The sequence below is a fragment of the Colletotrichum navitas genome (assembly GCF_030913465.1).
Source record: "Colletotrichum navitas strain CBS 125086 chromosome Unknown LY79scaffold_52, whole genome shotgun sequence".
Lineage (NCBI taxonomy): Eukaryota > Fungi > Ascomycota > Sordariomycetes > Glomerellales > Glomerellaceae > Colletotrichum > Colletotrichum navitas.
The window spans coordinates 226,549-251,238 of record NW_026850598.1 but is presented as its reverse complement, the minus strand read 5'-3'; the positions used below and the strand labels follow the sequence as shown (position 1 = coordinate 251,238).

The 24,690-nt window shown below is 57.4% G+C and overlaps 10 protein-coding genes across 10 annotated transcripts; 7 read left to right on the top strand and 3 right to left on the bottom strand.

Moving 5' to 3' along the window:
• Positions 1–473: 473 nt before the first annotated feature.
• LY79DRAFT_671637 (uncharacterized protein) lies at positions 474–3,164 on the top strand (the record flags this gene model as incomplete). The annotated part of the gene is made up of 7 exons (XM_060563936.1): positions 474–685; positions 835–1,197; positions 1,755–2,109; positions 2,173–2,403; positions 2,458–2,610; positions 2,672–2,996; positions 3,049–3,164. The coding sequence occupies 7 exons, from the start codon at positions 474–476 to the stop codon at positions 3,162–3,164; spliced, it is 1,755 nt and encodes a 584-aa protein (XP_060411776.1).
• Positions 3,165–3,413: 249 nt separating this feature from the next.
• LY79DRAFT_297239 (putative methyltransferase-domain-containing protein) lies at positions 3,414–5,065 on the bottom strand. Its single transcript, XM_060552260.1, has one exon. It carries the CDS (start codon positions 4,909–4,911, stop codon positions 3,598–3,600), a length of 1,314 nt encoding a protein of 437 aa, XP_060411775.1. The 5' UTR covers positions 4,912–5,065; the 3' UTR covers positions 3,414–3,597.
• A 425-nt stretch (positions 5,066–5,490) lies between these two features.
• On the top strand, positions 5,491–6,139 carry LY79DRAFT_560831 (uncharacterized protein). The gene is made up of 3 exons (XM_060558363.1): positions 5,491–5,552; positions 5,585–5,727; positions 5,940–6,139. Exons 1-3 carry the CDS (start codon positions 5,506–5,508, stop codon positions 6,032–6,034), a joined length of 285 nt encoding a protein of 94 aa, XP_060411774.1. The 5' UTR covers positions 5,491–5,505; the 3' UTR covers positions 6,035–6,139.
• Positions 6,140–6,153: 14 nt separating this feature from the next.
• On the top strand, positions 6,154–6,935 carry LY79DRAFT_560828 (cytidine deaminase-like protein). The gene has a single exon (XM_060558362.1). The coding sequence runs from the start codon at positions 6,236–6,238 to the stop codon at positions 6,908–6,910; it is 675 nt and encodes a 224-aa protein (XP_060411773.1). The 5' UTR covers positions 6,154–6,235; the 3' UTR covers positions 6,911–6,935.
• A 345-nt stretch (positions 6,936–7,280) lies between these two features.
• On the top strand, positions 7,281–8,217 carry LY79DRAFT_297228 (uncharacterized protein). Its single transcript, XM_060552259.1, has one exon. The coding sequence runs from the start codon at positions 7,652–7,654 to the stop codon at positions 8,147–8,149; it is 498 nt and encodes a 165-aa protein (XP_060411772.1). The 5' UTR covers positions 7,281–7,651; the 3' UTR covers positions 8,150–8,217.
• A 1,545-nt stretch (positions 8,218–9,762) lies between these two features.
• Positions 9,763–10,541, bottom strand: LY79DRAFT_296938 (uncharacterized protein). The gene has a single exon (XM_060552257.1). The coding sequence runs from the start codon at positions 10,409–10,411 to the stop codon at positions 10,022–10,024; it is 390 nt and encodes a 129-aa protein (XP_060411771.1). The 5' UTR covers positions 10,412–10,541; the 3' UTR covers positions 9,763–10,021.
• Positions 10,542–12,535: 1,994 nt separating this feature from the next.
• Positions 12,536–13,024, top strand: LY79DRAFT_297007 (uncharacterized protein). The gene has a single exon (XM_060552258.1). It carries the CDS (start codon positions 12,714–12,716, stop codon positions 12,966–12,968), a length of 255 nt encoding a protein of 84 aa, XP_060411770.1. The 5' UTR covers positions 12,536–12,713; the 3' UTR covers positions 12,969–13,024.
• Positions 13,025–15,047: 2,023 nt separating this feature from the next.
• On the bottom strand, positions 15,048–16,262 carry LY79DRAFT_520269 (vegetative cell wall protein gp1; the record flags this gene model as incomplete). Its single annotated transcript, XM_060555219.1, has 1 exon — positions 15,048–16,262. The coding sequence occupies one exon, from the start codon at positions 16,260–16,262 to the stop codon at positions 15,048–15,050; it is 1,215 nt and encodes a 404-aa protein (XP_060411769.1).
• Positions 16,263–19,195: 2,933 nt separating this feature from the next.
• On the top strand, positions 19,196–20,792 carry LY79DRAFT_560815 (uncharacterized protein). Its single transcript, XM_060558361.1, has one exon. The coding sequence runs from the start codon at positions 19,933–19,935 to the stop codon at positions 20,440–20,442; it is 510 nt and encodes a 169-aa protein (XP_060411768.1). The 5' UTR covers positions 19,196–19,932; the 3' UTR covers positions 20,443–20,792.
• A 1,369-nt stretch (positions 20,793–22,161) lies between these two features.
• Positions 22,162–24,194, top strand: LY79DRAFT_296878 (uncharacterized protein). Its single transcript, XM_060552256.1, has 3 exons — positions 22,162–23,156; positions 23,223–23,457; positions 23,799–24,194. Exons 1-3 carry the CDS (start codon positions 22,252–22,254, stop codon positions 24,027–24,029), a joined length of 1,371 nt encoding a protein of 456 aa, XP_060411767.1. The 5' UTR covers positions 22,162–22,251; the 3' UTR covers positions 24,030–24,194.
• The last annotated feature ends 496 nt before the right edge of the window (positions 24,195–24,690 follow it).

Genomic DNA, 24,690 nt, shown 5'->3' with positions numbered 1-24,690 from the left:
CTCTGCGCTATATAGACTATAGACTTTATAAGTTGTGAGCCTTTTGAATTCGACTTTAACCTCCTGAAGAAGTTCTTGACATGCATCGTTAATAAGGTTGAGGGTGCCTCGCGTGTCGTTTACGACATTACTAGTAAGCCGCCTAGAACAATTGAGCTTGAATAGAACATATTTAGACTATATAAAGCATGTAGTTGTATTTAGAAACGACAAACAATAGGCCAAGGTGGTGGTGGTACGGAGAACCAAGGCGGCCTGTTGGGGAATGTCCGTTGAGAATAGATTTTGTTTCGCACCAACCACAAAAAAGAAGAAGAAAAAAAAAAATTGTGTTCAGATCTAACTTTCTAGGTCAAATCTAGGGTGTGTGTCACAATATATAAGCTACTATTACTGCCTATGTAACTAACGTTATCGTTTTGTTACGTGACACATGCATAACCGGTACGACGACCCCCCCCTCTTTGAACGCAATGACACAAGCTGATATCCCGAGCAGAGAAGGCGTCGGTCTGTCCCTCCTCTTCAAGGCAGTTAAGGACTGGGAGCAATGGCCCCTGTACCTCATCGGCTTGACGGCATATATCCCGCCCTCGCCGCCCAGCACGTACTTATCTTACATCCTGCGGCAACTGGGATTCTCCACGTTCCAAGCAAACCTCCTCGCCATCCCCTCGCAGTTCTTGTTTGCGATCAACCTCTTGATGATATCCTGGGTGTCTGGGGGGGGGGGGGGGGGGGGGGGGCCAAGGAGCGGGCCATCGTCTCGTCCATCTCGAACTGGTGGATCTTCCCGTGGCTCGTGGCGCTCGTGGCGCTGCCGGCCTCTACCAGCACCTGGATCAGGTATGCCCCGCTGACGGGCCTGCTGAGCTACCCGTACTGCCACGCGATCCTCGTCGGCTGGAACGCCAAGAACGGCAACGCGGTGCGGACGAGGGCCGTCAGCGCCGCGCTGTACAACATGTTTGTGCAGGCGGGCAACATCGCGGCGTCCAACATCTACCGCGACGACGACCGGCCGCTGTACCGCCGCGGGAACAAGATCCTTCTCGGCATCTGCTGCTTCAACATTGTGCTGTTCTACTTGGTCAAGGCCTTTTACATCTGGCGCAACAAGGTCCGCGACAGGCGGTGGAACGCGATGACCAAGGATCAGCAGGAGGACTATACTCTCAACACCACCGACGAGGGACAGTAGAGACTCGACTTCCGCTTCGCCCACTGAAGCTTTCCGAATGATGGGAGGCCGAATCGCACGCTTTGTCTTGGAGCCGTTTAACCCGCCAACGCTATCCAGAAGGATCCGAGATACGCCTCCCACCCAGAGGATGCAGGAGGAAGAGGGGCTATCGCCGTCTCTGGAGTACGACGTTTTTGGGCACTCTAGTCAAAGTTGTAAGAGTTTTAATAAATCAAATACTGATTCACCAAAGTGTCTCTTGGTTGCATGTTGTTGCGTGCGTGCGTGCGTGTGTGTGTGTGTGTGTGTGTGTGTAAAAGCGATGATGGTTGCTTATTTCTGCCAAGTTGTTTTAAATGCCACAGGCGTCTGGAAGAATGATCATGTAATGACTCCTTGCTTGGAATTTACGGATACATACTCCTATTATCAGGCAACAGCTTTCAGCCAAGATGGTGGTTCAAATCTTGGTCAAATCACCAACATCACCAGCAACCGGATTACGGCTGCATCGAGCATCACGAGGTGTGTGAGCGCCGAAAGCCCACGTGGACCAACTAGACCACGTCAGAGGGTGGAACAACACCTTTTGGGCCACGCACGATGAGCATTCTTCCTGGGACAAGAGTGCCCCGGACCTCGTTGGACGTCAACCAGGAATTGTCCCGTCACCGGCGACTACTTTGCCTGGATTCTGGCGCAGGAAAACGAGCCCCCCTTTTCCCGGAGTCGCCGACTTCTGGCGCACAGCAGTGGGACGTGGCGACGTTGGGTTTCCGTCCAACGCCGAGATCATCGAGTGGCACGAATGGGCGCGTTCGAACAGGACAGGACTGGCTGGCGACGTGAGCCGCGCCAGGCCCTGCTTGCCAGAGGTGTGTCGATCCGTCGGCTCAAAGGTTGATGGAGGTCTCGCAGGGTTCGGGGTAAGTCTTACGATTTGGTTTGGGTGGTCTGCTACACGATCGTCACGTCCTGACATGTCCCAGTTGCTCGCCTCGTACGGCTTTGAAGTCATCATGTTGACAGTCTACTGCCTGTTTGCGGTCTGGCGGTCCTTCAGCCGCCGCAAGCCTGCAGACAACACGTCCGAGAAGCCCGACGCGCCCGCCCCGGATGACAAGCTCGGGCTCTCCGCGCGCGTCGGCGAGGTCTTGCGGTGCACGACTTACGACTTCTTCACCGCCGCCGCCTTCCTCTCCCTCGGGATCCAGTCCGCCGTCATCCACTTGTAGACCACGCCAACCGGCCGCCGGCCCAGCTCGTCCCCACAGCTCATCGTCTCCGCCGCCGCCTTCTACCCGCTCGCGGCGATGCTCCCGCTGATCCTCGCCTCCGCCCGCCGCGGCTGGCTGAAGGGCGCCGTCCTCGTCGCCCTCTTCGTCATCCACACGGCGGCGTGGGTCCTGTGCATGAACAGCACGCAGGTCGAGTACTTTGAACGAAAGGCGCGCGTTCGACTTCTGCACGCAGAACCACCCGTCACAGGCCGCGGTCGAGGCGGCCATGTTCACCATGGCCGCCACGGTGTGGATGCCGCCCCTCTTCGGTCTCTGCCTGAGCGTGGCGCTCTGCTTCTATCGGTGCAACAACCGCAAGATGTGGCAGGTCAAGTGGCTCAACAAGGTCGCCGGCTGGGCCATGGTTCTGTATGCTGCTGCTAATTTCATCTGCATGTGGGGTGCCTGGATCGTTCTCGTTGTCTTCTTCAACAGTACGCCGCCGAGAGCTGAGGATGTCTGGAGTCTAGGCCAGGCCCTGGCCCTCACCCCATGGATACCGGTGATACTGGAGTTTGCCTCCGTTCTGTTCTGTAAGTCATACGTACCCGTCCCTTTGGGGAGGGCTTCGCTGACATGTTCCAGTGGGGGCTGAGGCTGGCTTCGCCGGCCGCCTGCCCCTTGAGTTCCGGGTGGTGCGGCAGGAGAAGGCTCTTCGTCAACAAGAGGACGCCGCTTTCTTGGACGATGCTCGTGTTTAACAGGCGGAATGACGGAGCAGATCCGAACGGGCGTGGAAGAGTGGCGGGGGGGGGGGGTGTTTGAGAACTTGAGAAGCACGACGAGGACCGGGGAGGGGGGATGAGGGGGCCTGTTGTTCGACCTGGATTCCGGACAAGCTTGCTCCTGAGCTTTCGTGGCTTCGCCAAGATCGCGGCGTCAGGACCAGCGCCGCACCTCGACACATCGAGTGCCCGTGTTTTCAAGGCATCGAATGCACAGTAGAGTCCATCTTGGGATGTTCTGTGTGGACCCCGGAAGCCCAGTTGCGAAAAGATTGTTGTCTTGAGTGAAACCCCGATCTCGAGAACCTTGAAAGACAGCACGTATCGCAGCTCACGACGGTCTCTAGCAAAGCCCCCCCAGCCGCTTTTCTTCTTCCTGTTTCTTTTTTCTGAGAAAACAAACGCTCAATCACCCACTAGAACGAGACTTCGCGCCGGCGCCATCCAGACACTTCCACGCCCCCCCCGTCTCGGCGACTCTCTCGTAGCGTTGCGAACGCGTCTCAAACAGGTAGGAAAAGATGCTCTCCGTCTCGCCGCCGAGTACCGGCAGGTCGACGACGTCCTCCTCCAGCAGGACCCAGCCGGCGTCGTCGACGAGGTCCCAGAACTCGTTCTCGTCCGGGTGCCTCTTCTTCCACGCGACGTAGACGTGGGTCCGCACGGGGCCGTCGCTGCTCGCCCGGGAGCCGCTCCGGGAGATGTTGTGCACGTGGACCGCCGTCCAGGTGTTGATGAGGGAGGGGAGCACGTCGACGTTGTAGGTGCAGTCGCTCATGGCGATCAGGTCCCACGCCTTGGCGCTGGCGAGCGGGCCCAGCTCGCCCGTGCGGCCGTCGTCCCAGTCGAGGTTTTCGTACTCGGGGCGTATGGACGCCGTGCCCGCCGTCGCCAGGCGCGCGATGTTCGCCCTCGCGCGCTGCTCCGCCTCAGGCAGGTCCGTCATGAGGATGCTGCTCTTCCCCTCTGGGCCCTCCTCCCTCGTCATGATCTGCGCGAGCCCGTTGCCCAGGATGCCGACGCCGCAGCCGAGCTCGAGGACGTTGAGCGGCTGTCCCCCAAACAGCAAGCCGTGGAGGCGGTTCATGCGCCAGGGGCGCTTCGCCGCGTCGTGGCCGTCCCGGTCGTTGGCGAGCCAGAGCCTCGAGATGGCCGTCAGCCCGGCGTCCCAGATGTGCCTTGCGATGCTCTCGCCGATGTCCTCCTCGATCTCCACGAACGGCTCCGAGTCGCGGCCGCCGTGCGCGAGCCTCCGCACGCACGTCGTCGGCGCCTCGCTGTGGTCCGGTGTCTGGACGTCGGCCCACACGGGCATGACCTTGCCGCAGTCACCGTCGAGTCCGGCAAAGACGACGTCGGTCGCCGCCTCGGCCGACTGTCTTCCGCTCGCGCGGACGAGGAGCCTCAAGGGCCCCAGGCCGGGGTTCGGGAGGGCCGGGGTGGTGAGGTGTTGGGCAGGAATGTCGGCCTTGAGGACGCGCATGCCCGGCATCCAACGCAGGACCTTTTCCGCTGCCAAGATGAAGGGGTCGGCTTTCGGCTGCTCCGAGGGCCGTTCCCAGCCGGCGCTGACCTTGAGCTTGACGGGCTCATGGTCGTCCGGGTTCAGGAAGGAGTCGCCGAGATCCGTGGTGACGGTCAGGACGACGTTGAGAGACCACGGGTGTTTCCTGGCCTTGTCGTATGTGAGCTTGGGGGCTCTGAGGAGTCGGATGTAATGCATCGGGGTCTTTGTGCCGGGTCGGGTCGTAATGTTGAACTCATCTCCTGGTGGAGGGTTATGTGTGTCTCTGCCGCTGGTGAAGAAAAAGTGAGCGTGTGCTTAGTCATCGGCCATTGACCAGTGAGATGCGTTGAAAGCATCACTTTGAGTGTTCCGTGCTTCAAACGGTACTCAAGCAAGCAAGACGATGTTTATGACTCTTGAAGGGACTAATAGCATGATGGCCAATCCGTGAGTCGAAAGTGTCTTGGTTGTTGGAATGGTCTTCATGGTCGAACGCCCTCGGAGGTGCTGTAGATAAGATACGAATGCTAGATGGGAAAAGGCCAGGCAGTGAAAGATTCACGCCCAACGGACTGAACTTATGGCTTTCGAAACCTTCCAACCTGACGATTCATCCAAGGGACCCGGAGCTGGAGAGGAGACACGCCAGTTGCTATGCTAAGCGTCTCGGTGCTGTTGAGGTCAGTAATTGCCGCGGCACTAGGTCCACGAATGCATATCGCTTGATTACACGGGACCCGGCTGCGGCTTGGCCGCTCGTCTTTCTGGTGAGAAGCAAAGTCGAATGCAGCTGCCGGGGCATGAACCACAATGTCTGGGGCTTTCACCGTCTTCTCCCGCCACCCATCGCAATTCCGGTCCCGAACTACGACCGGCGACCGGCGACCAGCGACCGGCGACCAGCGACCGGCGACCGGCGGCACTGTGGATCCGGGTCCTCCGTGGGCTTTCAGGAATCTGCCCCGCGCGCGGTCTACCAAACTAAAATTTCTCTCTCCGCCAACTCGGTCAGGTTCACGAGTACGGCTTCAAGTACCAACCCGTCAACCCGGAGACGCTCCCACTTCCAAGCTCTCAATGCAGGGAGGGAACGAAAACGAGGCGATCAAACGACGCCTCAAATCTCTCATCTCCGATTCCCCCACAACACACACACACACACACACACAGAGAGAGAGAGAGAGAGAGAGAGAGAGAGAGAGAGAGAGAGAGAGAAACGCGGAGGTCGCCGCGACCGGACGCAGCAACAACTCATCCCGCGCTACGGACGCCTCCGATGGCAGGGAGGTCGGCCCCTTATCCCCCGCGACTGTTCGTGACAAGCATCACGGCTGATTAAAAACACCTCGGCGCGCATCAATCTCTGATCCACAACGAATGCGATCGAGAACCTGCACTTACACTCACTCATGACCCTTTACGCAGTAGTAGTCTTCTAGCTCAACCACCACAGCCAGCCAGCCAGCCAGCCAGCCAGCCAGCAACCAACTACCCCAGCATCGCTCTAATCGCAGGCTACCGGCTCCAAGCATCTTTTGCAATGGCCGGCGAAGCTCTCCCGTCCCGCGACCCGGAGACCGTCCTCTCGGCCCTCCTCTCCCTCACCGAGAACCGCATCGTGCCCCTCACCCGCCGCGGCGTCAGCTCGGGCAGCAAGCTCTTCGGCGCCGCCATCCTCTCGTCGACGACGCTGGAGCCCCTGACGGTCGCCACCAACGACGAGCGCGCCTCGCCCCTGCTCCACGGCGAGATCAACTGCATCCAGCAGTTCTTCACCGACGCCTTCCCGGACCCGGCGACCCGGCCGAGCCCGCGGACCGCCTGCGTCTTCTTCGCCACCCACGAGCCCTGCTCGCTCTGCCTCAGCGGCATCGCCTGGGCCGGCTTCCGCGAGGTCTACCACCTCTTCACCTACGAGGACAGCCGCGACCTGTTCGCCATCCCGCACGACATGGACATCCTCGAGGCCGTCTTCCGCGTCCGCGCCGAGGGGGAGCCCGACGACGCCCTCGCCCGCCGCCCCCTGTACAACCGCGACAACAAGTTCTTCACCGCCCGCAGCCTCGCCGACCTGGTGGCCGAGCTGCCCGAGGGCGAGGCGAGGGCGCGCTGGGTGCGGGAGACGGAGCGCGTCAAGGGGCTGTATAACGCGCTGAGCGACACGTACCAAGAGGGGAAGAAGGCCGGTGCGACGAGCTCCAGCGTGTGGAAGTAGTGGCGGCGGCGGCGGCGGCGGCGGCGGCGGCTTTCATCTGTGGTCCGGTGAAGGCCAATGCTGACGACCGCTGCTGTATCGGCGCCGTCGACGGGGCCGGCCGGTCGATTCCCAGCGTGCGTGTTGGATCGAATGCTGGAGTCCAGGTCCAGGTCCAGGGCTAGCAGCGACATCGTCTCCCCGCCGGTGAGCCGCCGACGTCGGAGGCTAGGACTATTCGCAGTTATCGTTTGCAAGACTTGTTTCCCTTTTTTTTTTTTAGTCGTGAAGCAAAAGCCACGCCAAAAGCGACTCTAAATCTGGCCCCATTCCTCCCGTAGACAAGCAAGCAAGCCATGCACACCCCCTTCATAGTCTAGGTCAAATGGAATCCAAATCAGCTAGCCCTCTTCACAAGGGAAGGCCACTTCTCTAGGTCGACCGGCCGCGCCTCAACCGGCCACGAGTCCTTCGTGATGGCCCGGCCTGGAAAAAGGATTCCTGCAATGATCCACGGCGCATGCGGCACCAGCCATTACAGAGCGGGGGGGGAGGCGGGCCGCGAACAAGTGACCGTCAGCAGCAAGGTAACGCACCTCTCGCCCTTGAACATGAACATGCCTAGGGACCCTTATGATAACCCTCCCCGTTTGCTGTTGAAGATTCCTTTGCTCTTCCTGACAGCCGCAGCCAGAATCAGGAAGGACACATCGCACTGTGCCGGCGATCCAGCGGTCGCGGGCCAAGCACATTACGGCGGATATGCATGGCGGGGTAACCAGAGACCAGGGAGGTGGGGGGGGCGTTCGTCGGCGAAGCGGTACGGACGAAGCCCCTGTCGATGAAGTACTATACTCCTACCATGTATACCTCGAGTTCTTCACGCCCCCCTCCAATGGGGTCTTCAGCGGAGCAGAGGAGCAGATGTCATTGGTCGGAGGACACGTCGCTCCCATGTGGCCCCGCGGCGGCCGTCAGAACAGGTTGCCACCCGGTACGAAAAAGCAGGCGCATGCGAGGTTTGCACAAGCGTGTCCTCGGGCGCGTGGGAGGGCACGCTGCGGAACGGGCTCGCCCGGAGCGATGGCCTGGCGAGCGAGGGTACAGATGGTGAGTGGTGGTGATGGTGATGGGCTTCTTCTGCTGGCCGGATCGGCCGGACGCTCGGCGCCTCGTTTCCCAGCTGGGAGGTGGACGGCAAGATGTTTGCCGGTATCACGAGCCCTGCTGCTGATGCTGCTGCTGCTGTGCGAGCCATGAGAACGCACGATGGGCCGATTCACTGGCGAGAACCAAAGAGCACAATAGAACACAGTAGAGCAGAGAAGTGAAGATGGGAATGCGGGAAACCCCTCCATTCTCCTCCCCACTCCCCCCCCCCCCCCCCCCATGCATGACATTGGATGGCGGGACAGTTTGTCCGCGACTGACAACCCCTCCTCATCCTCCCCTCCCTGTCGCCATGTCTCCTTGCTCTCCAACAGCCCCTCCTCTTCAGACCGCGTGCATCAAAACCCCCTCAATCCGTAGTATCCCGGCGGGTGTTGTTAACACATGCTTAGCAGCGAAAAAACCCCTCTCCCGCTAACCAACGACGCGACAGCCGCTGCCTGAGCAGGATGAGCAGCAGCCAGAGAGGGAGGAGGGGAGTGTGCAGCGGACGTGATGGGTTTCATTTCTCGAAACCCGAAAGAGGCGATTCGGTAACCACGATCCCGGGGGTGGGGTGGGTTGGGTTGGGTTGGCTCAGCTCAGCTCTGCGTTCGAGTGTGATGGTTCTGTGATGGCCTGTGATGGCGATCGATGGGCTTCTGGCTGCCATAAACCTGGACGAACGCTTGGAACGGGCCGTCACAGCACTGGCAGCAGGCCTGTTCCATGCCCTTCTTCGAGCCACGTCTAGTGTACGGATACCGGGGGAATATCTCAACACCCCCCTGAAGGTGCGCGAGAAATGACGCGAGCCCGCAAACGTGTGCGCCGCACTTGGTCAGCCTGCCATTCTCATGCCCCAAAATAACGGCTTGCTTCGGAATACCGTGGGCTGATTGCTAGACTGCACGGCGTCTATTCCCTGCGTGTGCCGCGCTCTGCATCGAGGGAGGAGAGTGGTTTGGTTCTGCACTGCACACGCCAGTGCAGCAGCACACGCTAGTGACTGCAGTTGGAGGAGGGGAATGGGGGGGGGGGGGGGACTATACCAACCCGGGTTTCGGGTGTTGGTTTAGCAACTCACGGGCACTACGGGCGGGTTCGTTGGATGGGCAGAGTCGGTCGCACCGCATGTCAGAGCAAAGTGGTCAGCTTATGTCGGAGCCTCGGGTTGGTTCAGCCTGTCTGTCTATCTGTCTGTCTGTCTGGCTATCGTTGAGCGTGATTGCTCGCTGTATGTGCCCGTCTGACAGAGGCTGAGCCGGTTGCAATGACTCTTACTGTTCGCTCTCCAGTTGACGGAACTGAGCGGGCACGTCCTGCTCGGCCGTGGCAGAAGGACGGGGGGACTGTCAGAGTTGGCCACGTCTTGACACATCATACCGGGCGATGATGTCAGTCGCGCCAGGCGTTGGCATCTTTGACACGAACGGGCGGGCAGAGCAGGGCTCACGTGTGGCATTACGGATAGAAGGAATAGGTACTCCGTAGACAGCTTTGCCTGCCAGCCTCTCTCTGCCCGGTCTCATCAGCCTGTCCGGCGCCGATCCCTCGTTCAGTGGGCAACTTGCCCCGGCTGTTTCCTTTGGACAGGTCCTGGACGGGGTCTCTTGATAGGCCATCGATCTCAGGCCTGTACGTGATGTGATTGGGTTCCCGTCCCGCAGAGAGAGGGCAATCGCATTCCCCCTCCACTACTGTAGTGTACCGATTTCGGCTTCCAATTTCACTGCAACTTTAACCCCCCAAAGGCTTTCCAATGCCAAGACCCAGACTGAGTGGCGTTGGCGCACTGCAACCTGAACCTCCTCTTGGGACTGTCCATGGCGGCCATGTATCACTGCTAGTATCGTTATGACTACGGAGTATCTGCGCACCAGTGCGGCACAGCCGCTGAGCAACTCACTGTGATCCATAATGGCCAGTCGGGGTGCTCAGGCCCTCAGTCCCATCACCAAGAAAGAAGCCGGGAGATGCCCCCTATGATGAGTGTTGCCTAGTGTACGGATATGACGAGGGAGAAGCCCGCCTCTTCCCGCCTCGATCCCATCCGATGACTGACTGACTGACACGGAACCTCAGCTTGGAACGACTCATATGCCATTCCCGCCAGTCATACTGCGTCTTCCCGTTTACATCCCACAGCCCTCCGCCGCCGCCTCGTAAGGCGACCGACCATCCTACACCGTGGCAATCTGCGGCCCACGGACGGGCCCATCTGGCCCCCAAACCTTGCCCGTCATCTTGCGCCTCCCGTCCAGATCCGAAATGTGCACTTTGCAGGCTAAAAAGCGCCAAAAGTAGCCATCGAATCATGGAGCAAGCCACGGTCACACCAGAGGTTACCTCGCTTTCAGGAGTACCTCGCATCTTCTTCACGCAACCAACTGATGTATTCACAGCATCCAGCCATCTCACTGCGGACCGGGGGGTCGGGGGGGGAGAAGATTAATCACAAAGTGACTACACTGAGACCTCCTTACCCAGCAAACAGCCTCCAGCCCCCCCCCCCCCTCTCGGAGGGGCGTCTAAGAAAAGAATACCAACGACCACCTAAATGAACACACGGCGTGAAAAGCAAGCTGACAGCTAGCAGCTAGGGTGGGGGGGGAAACGTGGTGTGCCGTGTGCCCTGACTGCCCACTGCCATGCCACATCGAACGACAACGCCGCTGATTGGCGGCCGAAGCGCCGAGCAGTTCCCGGCACATCTCGTCCCTGTTCTCTCTCTCTCTCTCTCTCTCTCTCTCTCTCTCTCTCTCTCCTCTCCCATCCGGGACGACCCTGTCCTGTCCCCCAGCCTCGCCGCGTTTCTTTTTCTTGTCCCGCAGCTGCCTATATCGTGGCCGCATCCAACAGACATACCTACAGGCCCTGGGATCAAGGTGACGGATCGGATGGGAAGAAGCAAACGGTCACCGCACGCTCTCTCACACAATCACACGCTCACCATTCACACACACCCACACACACATACACACCTCCTATCCCCTCCCCCCTTCCAGCCCGCCGTGCCGCCCAAACGCCCGCCGCCGGAGACAAGAAGCGCCTCCATCACGGACTCGTCACACTGAGCGCTCCCGCTGCGACGCTCGGGGTCACTGGCCCGTGCCATGTACGTCCCTGTTTCCCGTCTACTTTCCTGTCACGCAAGGCTACAAGTGGCGGTAGGGGTTTGCCAAAAAGGTGCACAAACCAATCTAGATTGCTCCCGTCACCCCCCCCCAATATCGCCCCGGACGCAGGTGGACAGCGTTTACAACTCGGGTTGAGTATGCTTCCCGGCACGGATTTGGAATTGCGGTGGCACCCGGGCGATACCAAGAAGCAGTCACCTTTCTGCGAGATTCACCGTGTACCACGTTAAGCCGGCTCAGAGCACCGAAACAGGCGCTCGTATTGAGTGGTACGTCCGCGGTATTGTGGCAGTGCAGGGCCATCTCGTACACCACCACCTGGCCGTATTGGCAAAATACATCTCGAGCGTATTGGGTCGGCCTGCCGCCTCCTCGGCGGATACACGAGGCCGATCAACAAGAGTTCCCGTTCGAGCCTGCATCATGTAAACTGCGCGCCCAAGACATGTCTTGTTTGTCTACCAGGCCAGCGAGAAGAAGCCACCTTTATTCTATCGATTGATTGTATTCGGCGCGCCGCAACCGGATTGGAAAAAAAGAGCGGCGGTCCCACGCCGATCCGATCGGCACGGGCACACGGCCCCTTCAGCGCCGGCGTTTCGTCTCGGAGCACCGCTCGACCGGGTCTCCCCCCCAAACCCGCCTCTCTGTCTCAGCCTCCCGGAGGGCGTCATGAGTCACCTTCAGTGACTCGTGTGTAAAGACAGACAGACAGGTAGAGCCCGCGAGACTCAGGAGCTCCGCCTTCCCCCAAGAAAGACAAGGCCCAGCTGACGGGGACGAGTCTCAACCTGGGCCAGCGGCACATGACGTCCGTCGCGCAGGGGCGCCCGTCACCCGTGACGATGACTTGCCAACCTCTCGCCGCGCCTCCTCCCTTGCGGTAAATCTGAGCGACGGACTGAGTGACTAACTGACTGACTGACTGACTGACTGACTGACGCGGTTCCCGCCTCCGTGCAGGACGGCAAAGGACGCGCGCGAGAACACAGAGCACCACCATCCCGCGCGTGGTGTGCTGCTCGGACCGCCGCCGCAAGGCAGCAAACGCACGCACACTTGACGTGTAACATGCACAAAGCAAACAAAAAATCAGTCAAACGAAACGGCCGTGCCAACCTACCCGCTCGTTTGCTTTTTTTTTTCTTCTTCTTCTTCCTTCTTCTTCTCTTTTCCATCCCTTTTCCGTCTGAACCACGCCTCTTCCAAGGGAGCAATAACGTATCCTACAGCTGGCAGCCGTGCGGCGCAGCAAACGGCCCCCGAGATTGGACGCGCGCTCCCTGCCATACGAGACGCACACACATGGCCTATCACCCGGCCACCTGTCCCGTCCCGTGGGCAGAGCCTAGGTCGTCTGTGATTCCGCTGTGGCTGGCTGGCTGATTTGGAAACGCACAAAATCAGAAACTTGATAGGGGAGGGAACAAGGATAGAAATGAAAAAGGAAACGAAGAAGAAAAGAAGAATAGGAAAAAGAAAGAAACACGGGTCAGGAATTCGTCCCTCTCACATACCCACACACGCACTGTGAGATGGAAGCGAGACACAAACGCAGGGCACACACACGCCTGCCTGCCTCTCTCTCTCTCTCTCTCTCTCTCTCTCTCTCTCTCTCTCTCTCTCTCTCTCTCTCTCTCTCTATGCCTATGCCTATGCCTATGTGTGTGCCGCCGACCCGCGATCAAACCGCGATCCGCGCACGGCAAGACACCTTCCCGTTCATCATAGTACAACGCCTTTTTATTCTATTTCTTCCTGCCCACGCTAGTTACCATCTCCCTCTCTGAGCGAGCCGCCTTTTAGAGAGGAATTCCTCCCCTCCCCAAGTCGGATTACCTCCTCCCCCCCCCCCTCACCCACACATCGGAAGACGGCATCCGATGATATCGCCGAGGCAGAGGTCGGCGACGGGGAGGTTTGAACCCCTGTGGAACGTCAATCTGGGCCAGGACATGCCCGTTCGTCCCAGGCATGCCAGTCAGGTCTTCCAAAAACCAAACGTGAACCCCACCAGACTTGTCTGTCTCGACGCCTAACCCCATGTGTGTGTGTGTGTGTGTGTGTGTGTAACCGAGTTTTTCTGGTAGATGGAGAAAGCATTCCAGCGCGACCAGCCCAGAGCCTCACTCGACCTTCTTTGTATCGAGTCTCGCACTCATTTTGCTGTCTCGCAAGGAGGGGTGTATGTGTATGAAGATCCCCCCCTTCCTGACGAATGCCAGAGTTCGAGACAACTCAATACCCCCCTTGTGGTTGAAATGTTTTTTACTAGAGTGCCTTACCCTAGCCCGTGGCCAAAAGGGCTGTGATTACGCCATTCCCGAGTGCCAGCCGGCCTCGTCAGAAATGACGGGCAATATGCAAGTGATATGAGCCTCCCCAGAGGGTCCCCGCCGTGTCCGGGTCCCGCCTAACCCCCCCTCCGCGCCGGCCGCACCGCCTCTCCCTTCTCCTCTCCATCGCAAAGATAGAAACCCGTCCTTTTCGCGATTCCGTGCAATTAACAATACTAAAAAAGAAAAGAAAAACCGCCAGAGAACCGAGAAGTTTCCCTGGTGTGACGTCGTGCCTCGCGAACCCCCCCCCCCCCCTAGTCGCATAAACGTCGCGGTCCGTGGGGTCTGTGGAGAGGGACATATCGCGGAACAGGGAGGCTGGTCGTCGCCCAAGGATGATGACCTCATACCCTGAAGAAAGGGGGGGGGGCCTTGTCATTTTCGCGAACCAACGACCCGTTGCTATTGCTGTTGCTGTTGCTGCCGCCGCCGTCGTCGCAGAGCCTGGGAACCGTCCGTCGCGCACGGCCGACGTTCGTGGGTCAGGCCACTCAGTTCGTAGCGAAAGAAGAACCAGATGCAAGCCGCACTTTGTTGTTTATGAATGATACTGTTTAATGTCTGATTTCTAAACTACTCTCCGGCTCCCTCCGGCCCCGGAGCCAATGATAAGGAAAGGAAGGGGTATATCCAGCACTCCGTAGTCTTCCTGCTAGAAAAGAAAAGTGTTCGACTCCGCAATAATATCGAGTCGTGTGAACATGTTGTAATAGATGCGCCTCCAGTGCGGCCGAGAGATGTGTTGCAAGCTGCAATCCGAACAAGATGAAAACGAAAACTTCCCAAATCCCTTGCCTGTCTAAACCAATCAATCAAACAAGTCATCGCTGCGTCCGTGCAAGTCGACGACGGTATTACATATAAATGATGTTTCCCTGCTGCGCATAAACCGATGACGGTAAAGGCCAGGTCCAAAAGTGAACGGCCGGTCCTCCCGGCCAAAACAAAATCCCAGTTCCGCGCGCGTGCTGTTTCTTTCCCATGACTAGACCGTGGTCCAGTCTCGCGTAATGATCATGTCGCAACCAAAGCATGCTTTTGATGTCCATCCCCGCAACACACAAGGGCGATGATGCCGTGCGTTCGTTCGTTCGTAGTCGTTCTCGTTCCCGTGTAGGTTCGGGCCCGTGTGGTATCTTGGGTATCGCAAAGAAAAATCCTTGGTGTGTATCCCCGATGCATAATGGCTTGCGCCAGATTATGTTTATGGTGATGATAAAATAGAGAGAGAAAATCCAGATCCGGAGCCCAAGGTAGAAATGGATGAGGAAATACTCCCTAGGAAAATGAGATCCGGAAAACAAATTCCTAATCGTACAATCGGCAACTCCCTCCGTCGGTTCGATGTGGGTTTTCTTGATGTCGTTGTTATGATTTTTTTTCTTCTTTGTTAATGGTATAATGAGTACTCCCTGTCCTAGTGGCAGTGCGCGGGCAGTTCCATGGAGTGAAAGAAATCCGTCCTTGGCATGATTGAGGCAGATAAAAGAGACCAGGCAGGAAGTATCCATGGGGAGACAGGCATGTCCTCTATTTGGTCGGGTTCCGGAGAATGTCCTCACAGTTGGCATCGAATCTCAGGTTGAAGAGACGAACACCCTGCATGAAGCGCTCGGTCTTGTCCAGCTCACGCTCACGGCCAAACAGAGTCTCGACGAACTCAACACCGGCGTTCTTGCCGAGCTGAGAGTTACCCTTTTTGCTGGCAGCCTTGAGCATGGGCGACTCGCACGTCTTCAGCAGCTTGCGGAGCTTGTCTGTGAGGCGCTCGCCCGATTCGATAAAGTCATCGATCAGTTCCCTGTTCTCCTTGCAGCGGACGCGATCAACCGTCTCCTCAGCACGCTTGATCTTGCCGGCCAACTGGATTAGCAACAGCCAGAGCTCGCCTGCCATGTCTGAGATGGGAGTGGCAGGTCCGTGGTGGTAGACGGTCCAATCGTAGATCCACTTGCCCAGGGAGTTGGAGTCGAAGACACTGCCAAGCAAGAGGATGGGCTCCTCGGTGGGATCCCAGTTCTTGAGGGAGTAACCGGCAGGGATCTTGTGCTTCTTGGCATCCAGCTCGTTGGCCTGACGAGGCGGAGGGGGCTTCTTGGCGTGAGAGCTGGCGGGACGGGTGGTGGATGGCCGCTGGGGCACCGAAGCCGAGGAACGACGGGCATGGGCGCTGGCCGCGGGGCGAGGGGCGCGCGGGTCATAGGCATGGGTCTCGCGATCAATGTAGGCGAATCCGCTCTGTGTGGGGTGGTGGTAATCAGTTGCATATCCTCTCCAGGCGTCTTGATAATGATAAGTGTCTTGAACGGAATGCCTCTTTGCCTTTTGGCGCGACTGTGCCTGAAGCACGTAGGTACGGCCATCCACCTCGATGACCTCGTCCTCGTCGGATTCTCCGTGGGGCGTCGAGGCCCGTACATAAACATAAGAAGATCGGCGCTCGCGCTTTGGTTGCGACGGCATGGCCCATGAATGCTTGCGCGAATGATGACCACTACTCACATTTGCCGTGGCATAGTAGCCATCGCTCGTGTACCGAGGCGACGCCGTCGGCGGACGGGGACTGAACTCGCTGGGATTGCGGAAGTGGGCGCGGGTGGCTGGCCGTTGGGGTGTGGCGCCGGGGTAGTAGTAGGATGAGGGGCCCCGAGGGGAGGGAGTTGGGGTTGCCGACTGGTATCGTTCCTGGGTGTAGTAGAACTCCTCGCCGGGAGTTGACCCGTAGGGGGATGAGTAGTTTGCCATGTTGCGTGATGGTTCTCTCTCTCTCTCTCTCTCCCTCTCTGTATGTTGTCGGGGGGAGTCCGATGATGTCTTCTCCTTTCTTTTCTTTTGCTTCTGCTCGTCCTTCTCTAGCAGCTTCGTCTGCTAGGTTTCGAGAGTTCCCCCAAGATGTCGTCGGTGGTTGTGTTGTTGGTGATGTCTGATACCAGGCCAGGTTTATCGCGCCGATGTCGAGGCACGAAGGAAGGTGAAGCAAGTCACCTTGGTATGCGGTGGGAAGATGGAGGAGAAGGAATGTGTTTTCTGTAGCTGAACATGACCAGGTTTGATATAACTGCTGCAGATTACCCTCGCTGACCAGGAATGGAAGACTAGATTACCGAGCACGAAAAGAAGCTTCTCGACCTCGGAGGTGTGCGGTGGAAGATGCTGGGGGCTTCTGAGAAGGATAAAAAAGCTTGCCAGCAACCAAGGTGTCGTCAATGACGTACTGTTGGGATTTGTTGGGTTTGAAAGATGAAAAGCCGAAGCCGTCTTGTCAAAGATTTGTTATTGATTGGCAGAAGCCAAAAACATGAGAAGAGAGGAGAACTGGCAAGAGTGGTCGTGAGGGAGAGGGCCTATTTAATTTACTGCACATGTGCCCGGTTTTCGTGGGCGATGAGGACAGAGAGGGCGTGCGTCGTCCCACTACCGGGGAGGGGGGTACAAGAGAGAAAAATGGTGCTTTTGCAACTGGGTGGGTCCAGGAGGAGGAACCATGATCCCTGCTTATGCAAGAGGGAATGACAAGGACAGGGATATGAGAGAAGGGGCTGACGCACACGGATCCTGTGCCCAATTTAGGGAGGGACACAGACTGGATGTTTCTGGGGTGGGGGTGTGGTGATAGAAAGGTACGTTGACTACTTACCCAAGCATGGTAGGTAAGTAGTCGAGGTTACGTACCCACCGCTACTGCCCTCCCACCTCCCTTGTCAGGGTTGACGAAAAGAGAGAGAGAAAGAGAGAGAGAAAGAGAGACGAGTATTACTCACCCCCCGGTCCTTCCGTGGACTCGTATAGAATTGCTGATTAACTCTACACTCTGGTAGGTGTGTAGTCTACCCACCTACCCTACCCAAGTAGATGGGTGTTCCAAGGCGCCCAATCGAATGAGAGACACTCCTCGACCTACACAACACCAGCCACACACACTATGTCTGTGTCGAGATGCCTTTCTAGCACACAAACATCGGGTGCGCTTGCGCTTCCGCTTCTCTCGGCCGTGAGAGGCTGTTGTTCACCTCGCCGTCGCAGACCAATCGACGGGCCGTCTTCCGGCCTTGGACTGCTGTTCGTGCGACTATTGCAAGCCTCGCAAGCCAGCTGGAAAGCAAGCAGCGACTCAGATGCTCAGACTATCCAGGCCAGCGAGCGCGCGCTTCACTTCAGCCCGCTGTCGCAACGCACCGGTGCACAATCAGTCAGTCCACTTCGCAACTTTAAACTCCACTCCACTGGTCGGTCGGTCGGCCTGTTCGCCCGGATGATAAGAATGACTCCTGCCGCCCGCGCTTCCTGTCTTGCGCGAAGGAGCCCTTCAGCCGTCCGCCGCCCGTGTCAATCACTATCGTGCAAGCCAGCGTGATCACGTCGTCGCTCAACCCACATGCGCTTTGGTTTGCTACTGACTCGACATAACCCCCTGGAAATACACACACAATACGTGGTAGTACCATGAGGCAACGTCTGTCTGGAATAAGGGGAGGCGGCGAAGAATGCACCTCGTCGTCGCCCTGGATGTTTCGCTGTTTGCACCGTAGTCTCCCTGTGCGCCCTGTAAAAGGGCTGGGATTCCCAACGCTGGGCTAGGCTCCTACGTGCGCGCAGAAGAGGGCTGGTCCCCTTTTGATTGCTTCTTCGATTGTTCGAGTCACCGCCTGTGTTACGCACACATACATACGCACACCCCTTTTTTGTTACTCTCCTGCTTGGCCGCGGGACGTGTCTGATCTCTGTCTTACTCTCTCAACTTTCCGGTTTGGTATTCGGCGCAAGGTGGAATGGGAATGAGTGGACTGCCTGCCCGAGGCGGCGCGGTTCACACCTCGACACTGAGAATTGACCACATCGGTATCAAAATCCCGTCACCGCTTGTGATAGCGATGCCAGCCCCGGGGGAAGCGATGGGCACCTTGGTTAGAGGGACCCGCGACCGGGAGGCCTTGTCGTTTCAATGAGTCAACGCCAACGTCTGTGAGACCCCCCTCGGCTGTTTGTTCCTAGTCGCCGGGAGAAAGATAGATAGAGCTCCATGACCCTTGTTGTCGTGCTTGTACGGATACGTCTTGTACAGGTAGTATCCGTAGTAGCGTACCAAGTAAGCGCTGCCGTCCGTGTGGGTAAATTTGCCGGCGACGGGTAACCGAAATTGGCCCTTCGCACGAGCGGACAAGCGTGCGGAATCTGGGTAATTTGGAGATGGCTTCCACAGCAAATAAAAATTAGACTAAAAAGTTACCCAGTTGGTGCCGAGGCGTAGCGGCACCTCTCACCGGGCCCAAGTGTGTGCCACTGAAACCGCCCAGGTGAAAATTTTTTATCGGTCCCCTGGCGTGACGTGGCTGGCCTCTGTCCGCCTCTGGTCCTTGACCGCCGTCCAGCACAGGGTTGCAGTTGTTGGGATTATCGAGAGAAGAGTGAATCACACCGTGTCCAAGGTGAAGGCTGCCGAAACACGAGCCAGCCTAACTGCCGATTGCGAGCCGGGAGCGCCGTCCCAACCGTTGGTGCTGGTATGGAGAGGGCACCGTTGTCTTTCGCTGCAATATCGATCAGATTCCTGGGGGATGAGCAGAATCGCAGCAGGAATTTGGCCGACGACAGTAGGTGGGAATCGGAGAAGAATCCAGAATGCATGCGCCTCGGTGTGAGGTCACAAAGGAGGAATGACCCGCGAGTCTTGGCTTGCTGGGGGGGGGGGGGGGGTGGGGCATCGTTGGTGCCATAATGTTTTTGCGTGTGGTCGCGCGCGGCCAGGTGCTGCCTTCGGCGCGGGCTCGGTGAGGCGACGGTTCACACGGACTCGCAAGGTGAGGGAGGTGCTGGCCGGCAAGGGGCCTGGCAGATGTCGGTCTGGAGCCCTTGCAGTTTTCTTTTCAGAATTTTTTTTTTCTCTTATTTTCTTCTTTTCCTGTCCCCCCCTTGCTATCGCGGCCCAAACACCCCTGGCTGGCGTTGAGGCGAAGTCGACGCTTTGGTCCTATGGTAGACGATATCTGCCGACACTCAAAATGAGCCACTCCGGTCTGTGGTGTTGTTGACGGTTCGAGGAGCGGAATCCAACAGGAGCGGGTGCGCGCCAAGGGCTGCGAGGCGGGAAGAAGAGCTGGGGGGTTCCGGGCTCATCGGCTTGGTCATGCAGTCTCGCTAATGCTGACGCGGCCGATGCGAGAGCGATCAACTGCGCAGGCCTAGCATGGCCGATTAAGTGCAAAGGAGGAGGTTGGAGGCGATGAATGGATGAGTTGGCGCTACGATGCAACAACAAGCCATCTCTCTGCTTGATGGATGCTTGACTAGCTGGTACGACCCGAGCGAATGAAGCGCCAGGGGTAGCAGGCGGCGGCGGCGGCGGCGGCGACGACAACGATGTTGGCCTGGATCAGGTCGCGTGTACGTGTGTGAGTATCCGTAGGCAGTAAACAGGATGACGAGGCTGTTTGGTGATGACGCTTTGGCAAATGGCAGTTGGCGACGACGGCCGGAGAAGAAGGCAAGGTGTGCGCCTGAGGCAGGTTGTCGGGGAAGGAGGTCAGGTCGGTCAGCCGGACAGAGGCTCTCTTATCGAAGCCAAAGTCGTCATGCATGCAGCACCCAAACATGGGAGACCGATATCCGTACACACTGCAGAAAACAGGCAATAGGGAACATAAGGCAGCAAGATGGATGGATGTCAGACATAGACAGACAGTCAGGTGCAAGTACACATGAGAAACCAGAAAGGGCCTGGTGGGGGAAGTTGACTCGACGGCTGCACAAGCACAAGCACTTGGAGACCTTGCATGCACGATCGATCACGTTCAACAATGGGGGGGATGACGAGCATCAAAGTGCAATTTTTTTTTTGTCGGATTCGACACGATACTCTAGCGTGATTTGTTCCCTCGTCTACTTCCTTCCCTGCGCCATCCGAATTTTGGGGTTGGGGCTGGGGTAAGGGGGGGTAGGGCGCAGAGCAGCGCGTATTGGACGGGGAAGAGAGAATGAGGGTGAGGGTGATGAGGATGATGATGATGATGATGAAAGTGCACTAGGTACACTGCGCATATTCACACCCTCATGAAATGCACCAGTCAAAAGGAGGCTCAAGTGTGATGCAGCAGGTGATGGGAGACATGACTTGCAGCCATCAATCAGGCCGTGTTCCGTCTTCATCAAGTGACCGACCAGCAAGCGCCGGGCGAGGAGGTGAAGCTGCTCGCCTGTACGGATACTGACTGTACTATACAGACAGATACGGATACTTGGTATGGGATTGGAAAAGAGGATAACGAAGTTCATGCCTGGAGTGGAACGGTTCGCCCATCACATGCACCCCAGCGCGGGGGTAACAGCAGAGCGGACCATGCAGAATTCAGAACTGCCAGAAAAGGCGGCCCCTCTCTTTCCAGAAAGGCCCATTTACAGGGAATGCCAACGGACGGGGCCAGCTACCTAGCTCGCTCAGTCATGTCACCCCTTCCCGTCCAAGCGTCCGGGCGTCTTAATTACATTACCAACCAAGAAACAGGGGTGGGAAGGATCGGCTCTGCACACCTGCAGGTTTTTGCCGTGAATTCATTTCTCTTCGGTGTATCTAAGGTACGGATACCGTAGATAGAGAGGTACCCACCCAAGACCCACTTTGCCACGCTTGCCTCGCGGGCCTCACCTTACCGCTTCACCTTCCTCACCTCGCTCACCTTACCTTCCTTTTCCAGAAGAGGCAGCCAATGGGTCAACAAGGCCATCCAACCTGAGGAAAGAGGAAGGAAGACTGCAGCTTTTAACCCATGCCTACTTGCCAGTTCAAGTCTTATTCCATTCCGTTCCATTCCATTCCCATGGAACTCAACACCTGCCTAGGTAGGTAGATAGGCAGGCAATAATGTAGACCTCAGGTCACCAGTTTAGAATATTAAATAAAATAAAAATCAAACTTGTTCATTCCGCCCCTCGGCCAGAAACACATACACAACCAGGAACCATCACACAAAGAAAACCCCCCCGACCCGTCATTCATTGCCTGCCTGCATCACCCCGAGACTGAGAGGGGGAGGCAAAAGCTCGGGCTGTGGTTGCCTCGGGTCGATCGGTCAATTGGCGCAGGCCCCCTGCATTAGGGTGTACGCCTCTCGCTGGGATGAACCCGATGGCAACGACAATATCAACGACAATCAATCACCTTAATTGGCATCAACGGCTACAGTACGCATGCAGCTTGGTTTGCCTCCTCCTGTCCATCCCCTTTAGCCTGCCGCCGCCACAATAGTACTACACTAGGTATGTACATTCTATGTACAAGCAAGTACTAGTGCATTGCTGATTTGTGAGAGGGCAAACATCCGACGCAACAATGCTCCATTCAGCCCTCCGGATTCTCAGCTCCGACCATTCGGCACGACGTACGGAGCACGGTCACCCACACGTCCCCGTGTTCCAAATTCCAACTGCGCTGACTCGGATGAAAGTGCTAACAACCCAAACCGCGACGACGATGGCGACCGCGCAAACAAGCAAGGCTGGAGTGGGGTTTCTCGCCCGCCCAGGCCCATCGAATGGGAGTCATTCCAGAGCGTTTCGATGACCTCAACCAGCTCTAGCGGCCCTCTTTTCCTCTCCTACTACTACCGGTATCCGTACACTACGGGATACTCTATACACGCTACCGCCGCACTACGAACTCACCTCCACACCTCGCGCACCCCGCCGCCACACTACGCCTGGGATCCGCCCGTTGAATTACCCACCCGCTTTGGAGTCCCGGATGAGCTCGAATGCCTTACCCGGTCGGCTGCGGCCCCTCTTGCCTCCTCTCCAGTGCCACCAACGGAGTCATATCATGTCCCCCTCCTGGGCGTCGCTCCTTACAATAGAGATTTTGATGTGGCGCGTACGTGGAAGCTTGCCCTCTTTCAGGAAACCATGCTCCTACTCAGAGTGGCTAATTATTTATCTGCGACGTGGCAATGCCAGCCTTCCTGGTGGCCTCACCTCGACCACCTCGGTAACTTTCCCCAGCTATACGGTGTGCGGTGTGCTCGGTGAAATATCTTTGTGCACGTCCCCTCGTCAGGGGTTAAGAAATGGAAAAGGGGGGACTGGTTGGCGGAAAGGCCGACGATGGCCCTGTCTCACTCACCTTGGTCGGCTCCCTGCACACCGGTCAACAGACCCGTTTCGCCATATTATCATCGCTCTCGGGCCTGGTCCCATGCGGTCATTGGGCTTTCACCTTGCCCCCTGGTTTGTTTTTTCTCCAAGTTGCCCTTTTCGCAGGCAACGCAGTGGACGGCAGAGGGCAGTGCACCACCACCCTGGTCTCTTTTTGCAGCCCAAGCATGTTGGGTGCCAATGGCAAATTCCCCGTTTACGAGCTCGAAAACTTGGGCACACCACACTCCTCGCCCTCGTGTTCGTGCACCGGCCTAGCCAAATCATTAAGGGGGTCATCCCGGGAGGACCCTTGGAGAACAACGTCGCTCATGATTACATGTCAAAGTCGACCAGGACGCGAATTCCTTGTACCTGGCAAAAGAAAACAGGGTGGCTTGGAAAGATCGAGGTGAAGGGAAAAGGAAGAAGAGAAAAGAAAAGAGACATGATAGTCTGCTGTGGAGGAAAGGAGCGCCTCAAGGGATTGGCCTGGCGCTTGTGCTTGTCAGCCTTCAGGTACCTGTAACGCCCCTCCCAGCGGCCTGTTCAACATCTAGGCCCAGCTAATGCAGCCGCTGAAAGGGTTCTCCGCCGGGCCGGCCAGGCGTGGCAAGTCAAGACTAGGCGGGTGCTAGTGTACGATGCGAGAAATGGAGGCGACAGGTGCCCAGGGATTACAGATACACCAAGCTACAACAGCCATTCGAACCCTTGGGATGCCCAATATACTCTTTTACCCGATGCTTGTACACCATTCGCACGCACGCACCTCACAGCACTACGCAGCATATGCTCGACGACTCAGAAGTCTCGTTTAGTAAGACCTCCTCCTCCTCCTCCTCCTCCTCCTCCTCCTCCTCCTCATAGCGTAGCGCTACCGTTGTTGTGGCCCGGCCTGGCCTGTAAGCTCTCGGAAGACCTGAGTCGCGTCTTGCCTCTGGTGTCTTGCGATGGCAGCCTCATGTCTCGGTCGACGTTCTGAATTTCCCTTCTCTTCGCGTCCGTGCTTCTCAGCCGCTGAATTCCTCTCGGATGTCTCCCTCGCTACGAGAATGCGAGGGCGTGCAATACGAAGAAAAAAAGAAAAAAAAAAAAACCCCCCAGTCGATTTCACCTTGCATTCCTCGTCTGGCTGAGACTGACTCACCTTGAGGACAGCCAGTAGGTATCGATTTTGGGCATCTGGTTTGTTCCTCGTCAACCACCACCAGGTATCGAGGCACCGTCGTCTTTATTGATCGAGGCCGACTTCCACACACCTCCCTCACCAGCCTCGCTCTATACAGTGTCACAGTGTGTCCACCAGTTCGTCGAACTCATCGGTCGAGAAGTCATTCATCCGTCGTCGATGGACCACCTGCTTTGCGAGCCACTGCGACATACAACTAACTGTACCATAACATAAGGTAGTATCCGTACCCTCCGTATGGACCGTTGGGATCCATGGCCAGGAGAAGAGAACATGTCCGGAGCACAAGCTTCTGATATCCCCTTTTCACACACGCCCCTTTCTCCCTGCTCCCTGCACAAACGAGATAGCGTCACACAGGCTGCTGTTCCTAGCGTTCCGTGTGGAGCCGTTGGACCTTGCAATCATCCCAGCACCCTGCTCCGACTCCCTGCTGCCCCTCGAACGTTTCTCCCCTCGTCAATCATCGCCTTGTCTCTCTCTCTCTCCTTCTCGTCTGGAGCCCACTCCCACCCAGCCGGCTGGCTCTATGTACGCTAAGTGTTGTGCTCACGCTGTGGCGCTGGCTTGTGATGACAGGGCTTCAGCACGTTGTGTCTCTCGCTTGTCAGGGGTCAGGGTCGCAGGCTTCATCCCACCAAAAAAAAAATTCGTTCAAAATCGCTGCCCTTTTTCTGGTGGTCTAGAATATCGCATACCGCTTTGGCCAATTTTCGCCTTGACTGCGGGCTGCTGAATTCGGTCAGTGGCCCAATGGCCCGGCCAAGTGGCCTGCTTGCCTGCCTGTTCCGTCACGATCATGGATTATGGTCCTCCGGATTAGTGTACACTTCGTGTGTGTAAAAGGCCTGATTGCTTCCC

Bases quoted from the DNA above. Each gene is read 5' to 3' on its own strand.
- LY79DRAFT_297239 (XM_060552260.1), bottom strand. From the start codon at position 4,911: ATGCATTACATCCGACTCCTCAGAGCCCCCAAGCTCACATACGACAAG.
- LY79DRAFT_560831 (XM_060558363.1), top strand. From the start codon at position 5,506: ATGTCTGGGGCTTTCACCGTCTTCTCCCGCCACCCATCGCAATTCCG. The intron at 5,553-5,584 runs GTCCCGAACTAC...ACCGGCGACCAG, and splicing joins CGCCACCCATCGCAATTCCG to CGACCGGCGACCAGCGACCG. The intron at 5,728-5,939 runs GTACCAACCCGT...GACCGGACGCAG, and splicing joins GTTCACGAGTACGGCTTCAA to CAACAACTCATCCCGCGCTA.
- LY79DRAFT_560828 (XM_060558362.1), top strand. From the start codon at position 6,236: ATGGCCGGCGAAGCTCTCCCGTCCCGCGACCCGGAGACCGTCCTCTCG.
- LY79DRAFT_297228 (XM_060552259.1), top strand. From the start codon at position 7,652: ATGCATGGCGGGGTAACCAGAGACCAGGGAGGTGGGGGGGGCGTTCGT.
- LY79DRAFT_296938 (XM_060552257.1), bottom strand. From the start codon at position 10,411: ATGCGAGGTACTCCTGAAAGCGAGGTAACCTCTGGTGTGACCGTGGCT.
- LY79DRAFT_297007 (XM_060552258.1), top strand. From the start codon at position 12,714: ATGGAAGCGAGACACAAACGCAGGGCACACACACGCCTGCCTGCCTCT.
- LY79DRAFT_560815 (XM_060558361.1), top strand. From the start codon at position 19,933: ATGACGAGGCTGTTTGGTGATGACGCTTTGGCAAATGGCAGTTGGCGA.
- LY79DRAFT_296878 (XM_060552256.1), top strand. From the start codon at position 22,252: ATGAGCTCGAATGCCTTACCCGGTCGGCTGCGGCCCCTCTTGCCTCCT. The intron at 23,157-23,222 runs GTACCTGTAACG...AGCCGCTGAAAG, and splicing joins TTGTGCTTGTCAGCCTTCAG to GGTTCTCCGCCGGGCCGGCC. The intron at 23,458-23,798 runs GTAAGACCTCCT...CCTTGAGGACAG, and splicing joins CGACTCAGAAGTCTCGTTTA to CCAGTAGGTATCGATTTTGG.